Consider the following 12387-nt stretch of genomic DNA (forward strand, 5'->3'; position numbering starts at 1 on the left):
CATAGAAACTTAATTAATTTATCTTTTTTTTTTTCATTTGATTCGTGAACAATTTATTCATTTTTCTCTTCTTCTTTCTCTATTTAAAACTTTTTTTTTCTCATTCTTTTTTCATTTTTCTCCTCTTTTCCTATGAAATTCCAACTTAAAATTATCTCATCATGAAGATGATATTAAAAATAATATTTATAAAAAAAGTATTAAGGGCAACATGTTTGCCAACAAAACTTTACCAAAACTCAATACTTCTTCAAAACTTTGATATCAATTTTGTTTCAACAACTTTTATGAAGTAAGAAAAAAATGGATGAAAGTGCATGCAATTGTAGACCTTAGATTCAACACTTACCAACACACACACACACACACAAATATTGTTTTTGTTTATAGAAAAAAATATCCATAATTGGATTCTCAATTAGAAGCCCAAGGCACCAAGCTAATGACCAAAGAATTGTAGGTAAATTTCGTTCAAAAGAAAAGCAAGAGAAGATCTTGCATTGAGGTATAAACTCGATTTAACACCTACTACAAAAAAAAAAAGGAAGTAAGATTGCATTATAATATTTCTTATTATTATTTCATGCGAAGAATAAATCTTCTAAAAAACTTTTAGCCGGTGTATTTCGGACATTCATGCAAATATTTTTGCTTGATATTCCGGCAATCCAAAAATCTTAGTTGATGTATTTCTTATATTTAAAATCTTTTAGCAGATGTATATTCAGCATTTCAAAAAAAAATTAGTTTTTGTATTTTTCTTTTTCTTAGATCGTAAAATTCATTCCAAGTTGAAAATGTTAAACCGCATTCAAACTTGCAGAGGATAGATAAAGTTACTTGCAAATGTAGATTTGTTAAAACAATATTGAGATCTGCAACAAGAATTAACCAACAAAATAGAAAACAAATAATTGCAAAGAAAAAACGAAAACAGAGAACGTTCTTGAACAGAATTGAAAACCAAAAAACCATAACGTTCTTGGTTTTCTGCTGAAAACAAAGAATTTCTGAAAACCAGAAAACATAGACTGATTACCGTTCTACGTTTTCTGCAGTTTTGAAAAAAAAACAGTTTTCAATCAATGTAAACGAGAATTAAAGAAAGATAGGAGAAGAATAACACCCAGATTTACATGTTCAGTCTCAATTGATGAGACCTACATCACGGACAAACAAGCAAGATTAATCCACTATTAATGATTAAACTTTACAAGATCAAGATTGATCTCATGTTACCTATCACTGTTTCTAAACCATCAATACTAGTCTTTTCACTCAATCTTTCTTTTATCCCTTGATCTTTCTTCTCTGAATTTCTATGAATCTCAAAATACATATGTCTCTCTTTCTCAATCAACAATTACCACTTGCAACAACTCATTACAACTTACATTTACAGTTATAGTATTTAAAGACACATTGCTTAACTAACTATAACAACTTTTTCTCATAACTAATTCAGTTATAACAGTAACTAACTCCAAGTTAAAACTGATTTGAGGCACACTTCCACAATTCTCCCCCTTGACTCAATATCAGAATAATTCAATCATTGACCTTGCTGCAATTGCTTCAGCTTTATGTTTTACAGAAAATAATTTTTATGAGGCATATCTTCATAACTCTCCACCTTGACTCAATATCAGAATAATTCATTCATAACCTTTGCTCTTCAAGAACGTCCCAAAACATATTTTGATCTTGAATCAGACCTATGCTTATTTCCATTTGATCCTTTTTTGTCAGTTATTTCTCTGATTACATTCAGACTTTCAGCATGATTATCATTCTCTGTGGTTCCAACCATTGTTGCTCTTTTCCCCACAGATGGCGCCAATTGTTAAAACAATATTGAGATATGCAATAAAAATTAACCAACAAAACATAAAACAAACAATTACAGAGAAAAAACAAAAACAGAGAACGATTTGTGTTTCTGCTGAAAACGAAGAACATTCTTGAACAGAACTAAAAACTAGAAAACCATAACGTTCTTGGTTTTATGCTGAAAACAGAGAATGTTCTTAAAACTAGAAAACAGAGACTGATTATCGTTCTCCGTTTTCTGCAGTTTTGAAAGAAAGAAAAATAGTTTTCAATCAATGTAAACGAGAATTAAAGAAAGATGGGAGAAAAATAACACCCAAGTTTACGTGTTCAGTCTCAATTGATGAGACCTACGTCACAGACAAACAAGCAAGATTAATCTTTTAGTATCTATCAATGTTTTTAAATATTTTTCTTTTAATTTTTATAATATATATGTATATATGCAGGATAAATATTTTTCAAAATAAGTTGTTGGATTGTTAGTTGTTATTACATAAATTATATCTATAATTTTTGATGTTAATCTATAATCATTTCTTAGGTCATCATTTTCTATTAAGATCAACGTCAGCAATATAATTGTATATAACATTAATTTTGATGCATCTTGATACCTTGGTAAATAATTTTAGATTAATGTCAAAATTTATAGATAAGATTTATATAATAGTAACTTACAATCAAACAATTTATTTTGAAAAATATTTATCTGACATGAAATTATTAAATGAGTGTAACTTTTTAGGTGTAATTTAATCTCTCCTCACACACACACATAAATATATATAAATTTAAATTTTAAATAGATTTAAAAAAATTAAAAAAAATTATGATATACTTATAATGTATTTTTTATTTGTCACGAAATTATCCATAACATTTTATATATCTTTAAAAATTACTCAATACTTGGTTAGTATATATCTACCTCTTCGTCTGTTTCAAAAAGAACTTCGTCTAAATTTTTTACATCTATATTAAGAAATACAATAAATAGAAAAAAGGAAAATAATTATTTTGTCAAATTACCTTCATTAACTTTTTGTATATTTTTTAGCAAAAAAAAAATGATGTATTTTCCACTATCATAATTACAAAGTAAAATTAATGCTTTGTAAATTGTATAGAGTAATAATTTAAGAATACAATTAAAAAATAATTAAATATAAATTAAAAATAACATTTATTTTAACATTATTTTTTGACCAAAATGATACTCATTATAAAATGGAAGAGATTGTTTTTTTATTTCTCATAACACATTTTATATATTTTTATTATATACTATTATATTTGTCATAACACTTCACCATATGGTCAAAAACTTAGATTAACATAAAGATTGATTAGTTTTTTCTTTCTATTATATAGTAATTAATATCTTTAACTTTTTATCTTTTATTAAAATATTTTATAAAAAAAAAGTCAAAGACATTAGAAAGAAAATAAAATCAATGTTTATGTTAATCTAGGTAAGTACATTTATTTTGCTGACCATAAACATACCCTATGATTTTTACATCTCAAAACAAGTACACATGACTTCCTCACTTAAAATAATAAAGCAATTTAGTATACTTTTTTTTTTTAAAGTAAGACAATTTAATTATATTTTTGAAAAAAAGGATATTTACATAAAAAATTTGGAGTTAGTTGGATCAAAATTTTCTGTATCATAAATACTTAGAAAACAAGCAAACTATTTTTTAGTTAACGTTAGATATCACACATGTATCTTCAATCTTAATTAAGGACCCAATGTTCAAATACAATTTAGGCATGCAACAACTTTATAAGTCTGACTCCTATAAAATTAGAAAGTTAATCTCTCTAATTGTACTCAGAAGATATTATGAGTAAGAAAAAATATACTATTTTTTAATTATTTTCTCTCTTTCATTTTTTTCCTCATAAATTATTTTCACTACATAAAGAATACCTCTTTTAATAGAGATTTAAATTCGATTTTGTGTAACTTATTTTTGCTAAACTCAACTTTGTTTTGTTGATACTATTTTCTGTTTCTATTAAAGAATGTAGATAAATAAAAAATAAATAAAAAAGAATAAAGAAAGAGAAAAAGGAGGAGGAAACAAGCAATTGTAAAGTCGTCTGTCCACGGTGAGCAGACGGCCTGTCTTCATCGTCAAACAACCAATCTGATTTCACCCAAAATCATTCATTCTTCACTTTTTCTATTCAATTTTTCAATTTCTTTTGTTTTTGTTTTTCAGCTATGGAGGTACATACTTCATGGGATTCACTTCGAAAACAGGTTCCAATTATTACTCTCTTTCTCAATTTTTTGTTATATTTTTTTTATGCTTTAAATTATACTAATTGATATTTGGGTATGGAAAATTTGTATGCCCCATATGATGAAGTTTCGATTTTTATTTCTCGGGTTTTGTTAATTTGTCGGTGATGGATGAAATTCCACCTTTTTGCTATATGTGCTTTCAACGTCATTTGATTTGCTCAATTGGTTGATAGAGTTACAGGTTTTCATTAGTGGAAAATCTGTTTTTTGTTTAAACAAAAAAAATTGAAGATGTTTATTGCGAAAATTGATTTGGAGTGAATTTATTTTGTAAAATTGATTTTGGTTAAAATTGAGTTAAATATAGAGTGATTTGCGTTAGAATGCATACATTGACATTCAAGTATAAGTGAGATCAACATTAAATAATTTTGACTTAAAATCACGTTTGGAGGCAAAATCATTTTTGTTTGAGAACACTCAAACATGCCAACATTGATTTTATGTTTTTAGAATTAATTTCACTTCCTTCAAAAGTGAAACTAAAAATATACTCATTGCTTAAGGGGTTGAATTGTAAACATTTGAAATGATGTTGATGATAATTTGTTCTTAGATTTAGGTTCATTTAGATTTGGTATAGGATTGGCAGGTTAGAAGTGTGATTAGTGTTTGTTTGGGAAATAAATAAGGTTATTTGCATTGTAATCTATATTGTGTACCCACATAGAGTGAATTTGAGTCAGACTAATATTGTTTAAAAGTATATGATCAGAGTTATTGTACTTCAAAGCAAAAGGTGTTTTTTTCCGATAGAAAGAAGCGAAAGGTTCTGCATCTGTGATAATTTGTTTGATCATTCATGGTGTAGGAATTTGGTTTTATAGTTTACAAAATTGGAACATTAAATGATGAGTAGAATTTCTTTAGAAACTAAGAAGTGATTTTGAGTGACTAAACCAATAACTCGTAAATTGTATTATTGCTTTTGGTTTATATATGCAAATTTTTGCAATAAACTGTTAAAATAAGTGGACTTTCTTAGATAACATAGTTTTACAATCTTCAAGCATGCAATTCATGTAGAATTTGTTTAGCATAGTTTTCTTGGATTGCCAAGTTCTCTCATCTGCATGTTTGGATTGATTTATTTGAGCTTATCTATTGATATGTACACTTGTGAGACTCTTTGAGAGAACTTATGAAAATAGCTTATGACATATTCATAAGTTGTTTTTAGTGTATTTCCATTTACTCACTAGGATAATTTATGAAAATAGTTTATAGCTTATATAAAAATAGTTTGACTTTATTTTATCTTTTGTTATAGAAATAGTTTATATGTTAGCACTTAAATGATAAACACTATAAGCGGTTAATTAAGATGTTTATCCAAACATGGCTTATATTAAACAATCTTGATTGCCATGTAGGTGTTGGTTTGCCTGTTTATGTAACTTGCTTTCTGTTCACAAATGCATGTTGTTTTTGTCTTCCTTTGTGGCTCTCGAGTTTTTTCCATATTTTCGATTTCTTAGGCAAGGCAAGCAAATGATTGATAGCAGAATTGTTTTCCCCCAATCTTTTGCAGGCGAGAAAACTCGAAGCTCAATTGGATGAGCAAATGAATGCTTATCGTAAATTAGTTTCTACTAATATTTCCACAAAAGCTGATGCTGCAGAGAGTGATCTAGAGTCTTGGATTGAGCGGTTAATAAAACAACTCCATCAAGTAAACTCACAGATGCAAGCTTGGGTATCATCTGGTGGTTCAGATATGGTTTCTCATACTTTGACTAGACACCAAGAAATTCTTCAAGATATCACGCAGGTATTATTTTAACCGATATCATTTTGCGTGAGCCTATGCCTTATTATTCAATTTCATGATATTGTTAGCTAGTTCATATTTGATACAGATTTGTGAAATGCTCCTAGATATTCGAAATTGACTCTAGTTTTCTTTATGCTTTGTAATGTTTTATTTGTTTTTGTTAATTACTATGCACTAAGCTTAGATGTAATTGACCTGCAGGAGTTTTATCGTCTTCGCTCAAGTCTTCGAGCTAAGAAAGAACATGCTTCACTTTTAGATGATTTTAAAGAATTTGACCGGACGAGATTAGACTTGGAAGAGGGTGCCGAATCTGAACAGCATATACTTCTAAAAGAGCATGCTTCTATCAGCCGAAATACCGGACATGTCAGTCATATAAAACAATTGTTTGGCTTTTCTAATAGAAAATGTTGTTTTCTTGCTTTTGAATCCATTTATTCCTAGTGGAATGCTTTAGCCACATTAGTATGTTAGCTTATAATTTTTTTTCAAACTCTTGTAGATTTTTTACTATTCTTGGGAAAGTGATTTTTGTTCATGATTTTTTTATCGGTACTTTGGTGGATTATCTAGTGAATGTGATTTTAAGTGTTGGATTGGATGAATGTGATTTTAAGTGTTGGATTGGAAGAACCTTTTTTGATCCCCATTAAACGAAAGTTTGGTTCTTCGGGTGTATTAATACTGAATTATTACAATAACAGCCTTTTAATCTTTAGGCTATTGTGGAATTTCATATGCATGAAATGCTAAAATCCATATACTGCTTTTCCAACTATTCCTTTATTTATTTTTATTAAATTCGATTTGATCTTCAATTGTGGTAGTCTTGTTTTGCTTGTTCCTGTTCCGCAGATGGACAATGTAATTTCACAAGCACAAGCAACACTAGGGGCACTTGTCTTCCAGCGTTCAACATTCGGTGGTATCAATTCAAAGCTCAGCAATGTCAGCAGTCGCCTCCCTACGGTATGTCTCTTATTATTTTGGATTTTGGCATTTTAATCATTTTCCTTTTGGTCATTAACATATTGTATTATGAGCAGCTATAGTGGCATGATACGCTATTTTTCTGAAGTATATTAATAAATACTTTTCAAGAGAATTGATTATATTCAAATTGCTAAATGATGTTGCCACTTTTCCCTATAATCAAGGGAAGTTGTGCTGTCATACAGTAAGCAAGTTTGGACTCAAATTTTAAGCACAATAAATTGGATTTAAAAACTAAACTCGAAATCTGAGCTGTGATCTTGATTAAGTGGTTCAGACCGTCTACTGCACAGATTTCCTGCATTTCCCGACCGCAGGGAATCTATATCGTGCTGTTTGTAGCTCGTCTGTCTAATGTACTACTCTGAATAAAAATTGCAGGTAAATAACATACTCTCGGCTATAAAGCGAAAAAAGTCGATGGATACCCTTATACTTTCCCTTGTCGCATCAGTATGCATATTTCTCATTTTGATCTACTGGTTAACCAAATGAGGTTGTTTACTTTGGTGGAAGCTCAACTCATGTAAACCGTTTTTTGTTCCATGTCTATTTGACTTAATAGCTTGTGTCGCGCTGAAATGAATTTTTTTAAGGTAGTGTATTTTGTAAGTGTTCATTTGATTGTTTATCCTTGTATCAAAAGTAACAACGACGAGTAAAGATCCATTTGTTAACACCCGAAGAAAAACAGATTTTTTGAATTTAGGGTTTCATTTCTTTGTTTCAATATCATAGATAATAGCTTGAAGAGCAAGTGGTATAGATTTGAAAGATTCAAGTTTCAACATCACTTTAATAAATAGTTTTAAATCGTATTTTATTACCTTCTCTTAGGATATACACGTTAAGATGCAATATTATGATAAAATTTTGCAATGTTATTAGAATTTAGATGTATGTGTAAAATGTACTTCATTTGGAATCAAGTATAAGTAAAAAAAAATGTATTTGACCCTAGTACATATGTGAATTTTTTAGGGTAGGAAATTGAGTGTTTGTTAATTACAGATTTTTTCATTAAATAATCCATTTTTTTTATAAGAATTATAAAATTTGTATTTGTTTGTTACAATTTTAAATTAGAAGCTCTTTGCTAAAAAGGAATCATTTTTTCTAACTGTTTTTTTTTAAAAGTGTTATTCACTATGACATGAAAACACAAACAAATTTTTTTTTTCCTTAAAAAACCATTAAAAAATAATCTCAAATTTATTGAATATTAAATCTTTTTATTTTATTTTATAATATAATGTTATCTTATATTTGAGGTGTTAGTTCAGTGGTCAGAGTTAGTTTTTTTACTTAAAACACCGAGTTCAAATTCCTTTTAAGTACAATTGTAAAATTAATCATTAGTGTCTGAGCGCCATTTTATTTAATAAAAATTTATATCTTTCATGATAAAAAAAACCAAAAAATCTAAAGCTTTCTTTCTTGATCTAAAATTCAAATAAAATCATATTGTGCCTCTCACATCATCAATTGAAACATGTCCAATCAATATCAAAATGTACTTCACTACACTAGCAAAATGCATGAACCTTTAAAGCAACTAACAACAAATATTATGTCTGGTCTAGTAGTGCTATAAAGATACATCAATGAACCAATTAGATTCATACATTGATTTTCATCACTTTTTGTGCTTCATCACATTTGCTAAATTTCTCCTTCTAATTAATTGGTGTGTTGGTTGCTTTAACAATCTTCTGTGAAAAATTTATTATATATTTTCTTTGCATACTTATTTTAGTTAAGAAGACCTCATTATTAACTTGTTTTACTTTCATGCTCACAAGTATGCATGCTTTGTTTTTGCCTTTCTAGTATTTATTCCCTAGTGATTCTTATTTGGGCCATGGTAAAATTTTGTGGCATTGAAAGACCTAGACAATCCTCTTTCACATCTTTCCATAGATTCAAAGTCTATATGTAAGACTTCCATTCTAGCTGTCCAAAAATGATAATTGTGACAATAAAAAAGCAACCAGGATAGTGGTTTTCGTTGTTTAGGTGAATGTTGATCTCCATTTTCTCGACTTTTTATTGGAATTTAACATTTAGTATTGTAAAATTGATTAAAATATACTACTATTAATTAACTTTTAATAGTGTATTTAGAGGGGCAGATGATCAAATATAGGGTAAACGAATATTTGTCTATTGTTTGTAAGGTTTGTAAGCCCATAAATTGGAAAGTTGGCTTTTATACCCCTTCAATTAATCCTATACCCCCTCATTTAAAAATTTTATGTTTAAAATGTCCAAACTATCCTTAATAAAAGGGTAAAAATTTAAAAGAATTTTTTTTTACCGGAAATTTCATGATAAATGAAATTTCCGGTAGTTATAAATGAAAGAATTTTTTTACCGGAAATTTTAGAATGAATGAAATTTCCGGCAGTTATAAATGAAATTTCCGGTAGTTATAAATGAATGTTTTTTACCGGAAATTTCATTTATGAAATTTCCGGTAGTTATAAATGAAAAAAATTGTTTACTGAAAATTTCAGGATGAATGAAATTTCCGGTAGTTATAAATGAAAGAATTTTTTTACCGGAAATTTTAGAATGAATGAAATTTCCGGTAGTTATAAAAAAAAAATTAGAATGAATGAAATTTCTGGCAGTTATTATTATTATTAATTTTTATTTATAAACAAAAGTTATTATAATACTATTAATAAAAAAATTAAATTGAAGAAAAAAAAATACATCCTAAAATTTTGCCACAAACAAAATGTGTCCCTATTATTTTGCCACAAACATTCATCCTAAAATCAAATGGTTGACTAAATGTGCCACAAACAAAACGTGTCCCGCCTATAAAATAACAACATATTTTCTTAACAACTCACTCCTATTTTTATTGTTAATATTTTATAAAATAACAACTTATTTTCTTAACAACTCTCTCCTATTTTTATTCCGATCTAATAAAAAAATTAATAAAATATTGTTAATATAATTAAAAAATAATAATAAAAATATTTAAAAAATATATAAAGTTTTAATAATATAATTTACTTTACTTTATTATTATTATTACTTTTATTATTACTATTATTAATATAATTTATTTTATTAATTAATTTATAAATAATATTCGGTATTCATTTATTTTTGAAATTTCCGGTATTCATTTATAACTACCGGAAATTTTATTCATTCCGAAATTTCCGGTAAACAACATTCTTTCATTTATAACTACCGGAAATTTCATTCATAATGAAATTTCCGGTAAAAAAGTTTCTTTTAAATTTTTACAGTTTCATCAAGGGTAGTTTGGACATTTAAAAATAAAATTTTTAAATGAGAGGGTACAGGATTAATTGAGGAGTACAAAAGCCAACTTTTCATAAATTGATGCATTCAAATTAGAGCTGGCCCAAAGCGGTTGCACAAAAAGCAATTGCTTTAGCCCTCAATCTTTTTTAGCTCTCAATTTTTTTTTTTATAATTTTTTTTGTTAGGTCTTATATTTTAATTTGACTCACCACTTTTGCAAAAAATAGTTAATTAGAATGTTATGTTAATGGAGGAGTTAATTAAACTTATAATCTTCTTATTACTTCATTTTAATATTGAGAAGCTTTTAATAGTTAAAGATCATTTTCAGGCGGTCTTCGGATATTTATTAGGATAATAATAGGTTAAGCCGAGTTAGAAGTGTTCACATTCAAACTGATAAAAAAACCGCAAACCGATCAAAAATACCAAAAACGAATTTTTTTGGATGTATTTTTTGAGAAAACTATACATATTGAATTTCATATTCGTTTTTCAGAAGTGAATCAAAACGCAATTATAAATTTTAATACTTATTTTTTTTATTAATATGATAAATTGTATTTATATATTATTTATTGATTTTTAATTTTTTTATTCATACTAATACCTATTAGTTTAATTTAACCAATTTAGTTTAGTTGCTATTTCATGTATTTCAAATATAGTTGATTATTGTTATTCCCTAATGTTAAGTTTTATGTTAAATTTTGCATCAAATCTACTATCTTACCATATTTTTATGATATTAAATTTTCTTTTTTTACAATTTTAATTTGGATATTCAAAAATCGATCCAAATTAAACCGCTTGAAATTAGATTTAATCAAATTTTTTTAAACTTGCGATCCAAACCAAACCGAACCGCATGTAATTTTATCTTTGGTTTGAATGAGTTTTTGCCTCAACTAGTCCAAACCGCACTGCACTTCAAGGCCGAGCTAGGCTTTGCAAGACCTGTCCTATCAAAAAAATTCAAGCATATGTCTGGTTTGTGGTCTATCGTAGGCTTACTTTTTAGGCCTGAGCCGAACCTTGATGAAAGTCTGGTATGACATGTTAGTCTATTTAAAAACCTATTTCATTTTAACATATTAGAATAAGTAATAAAACATTTTAAATAGACTGACAAGTCAATATGTCAATAAAATTAAGTTCTATTTTGATATTTAAGATGACATTTTAAATAAGCTCACTTTATATGACATGTTACTTCAATTCTATCTTATAATAATACATTTAAATATGTCAAAAATTAAAGAATGTTAATATGTCTAAATTACTAAAATTTCAATATGTAACAAAAAAAAATTAAAAATTAATATAATAATTATAGTAGTAATAAAAAATATTATTTATATTTATTTAAAGAGCCATGATAGGTTTAAAAGGTTTTTCATATGGTGTGTAGTTTGAATTTTTTTAACTAAATAGATTTTTTTTATAAGTTTTGGTTTTGTCTGTTTAAAAAAAAATCTGATATGATCTAACCTGAGTCTGACGTCTTTTCTAATAAGGATGACTAACAAGACACTTTTTTCAAAACATAGATTTTTTGTTTTGAAAATAAAAAATTTAGGTTAACCGAGTTTCAAGAGTTAATCTAGACTCAAAAAAATCCCACGAATGAAAGAATAATTATATAGATAATTATATTTTGAAAAGTGGTAACAACACATGGACATCTTCATAGCAATAATAAAATTGGAACTTAGATCATTGTGAGATATATATGAGCTAAATTCTTGTTGGATAACATACACTTTATTATCCTAAAAATACATAATTTTTTTATTGATTGAAATTTAAATAAAATTCTTTAAATACGTGAATTTCATACGAGAGAAGATGTGAGTTTCCATATGAGATAAATGTGTTATATAATGTATTGTTATTAATTTTTTTCTTTTTTTTTAATTGAAGAGAAGAATCCTAACACATAGTAGCATGACCACAATGAACTAATGAACCATAGACATGTGTTTATATGTCCCCCTATTATCATATTCATATTCAAACAAACAATTCCTTGAGGCATGGTGATGTGATTTGCATAGGAGTGTAGTAGTGTAAATAAATGGTTTTTTTTTTTTTTTTTTGGAGTTATCCTTAGATGTTTTCATGTAGGTACAATACCGGTTGATTGATTATTGACAAATTCTTGAATCTTTCC

General features: G+C 27.2%; 1 protein-coding gene across 3 annotated transcripts; it reads left to right on the forward strand.

Moving 5' to 3' along the window:
• The first annotated feature begins 3827 nt into the window (after nucleotides 1–3827).
• On the forward strand, nucleotides 3828–7653 carry LOC101511219 (Golgi SNAP receptor complex member 1-1-like). Of its 3 annotated transcripts, none has more exons than XM_027330882.2 (6): nucleotides 3828–3954; nucleotides 4068–4108; nucleotides 5659–5924; nucleotides 6129–6296; nucleotides 6786–6899; nucleotides 7305–7653. In XM_027330882.2, exons 2-6 carry the CDS (start codon nucleotides 4087–4089, stop codon nucleotides 7416–7418), a joined length of 684 nt encoding a protein of 227 aa, XP_027186683.1. In that variant the 5' UTR covers nucleotides 3828–3954; nucleotides 4068–4086; the 3' UTR covers nucleotides 7419–7653. The 3 variants fall into 3 exon arrangements, with proteins under 3 accessions (XP_027186683.1, XP_004515531.1, XP_004515530.1); XM_004515474.4 differs by having other exon boundaries at nucleotides 3830–3954; nucleotides 5685–5924; XM_004515473.4 differs by having other exon boundaries at nucleotides 3923–4108; nucleotides 5685–5924.
• Nucleotides 7654–12387: the final 4734 nt, after the last annotated feature.

Source organism: Cicer arietinum, chromosome 6 (genome assembly GCF_000331145.2).
Source record: "Cicer arietinum cultivar CDC Frontier isolate Library 1 chromosome 6, Cicar.CDCFrontier_v2.0, whole genome shotgun sequence".
Lineage (NCBI taxonomy): Eukaryota > Viridiplantae > Streptophyta > Magnoliopsida > Fabales > Fabaceae > Cicer > Cicer arietinum.

Coding starts and splice junctions, on each gene's coding strand:
- LOC101511219 (XM_027330882.2), top strand. CDS start 4,087: ATGGGATTCACTTCGAAAACAG. Junction 4,109..5,658: donor GGGATTCACTTCGAAAACAG/GTTCCAATTATT, acceptor GATTGATAGCAG/AATTGTTTTCCCCCAATCTT. Junction 6,900..7,304: donor TCAGCAGTCGCCTCCCTACG/GTATGTCTCTTA, acceptor TAAAAATTGCAG/GTAAATAACATACTCTCGGC.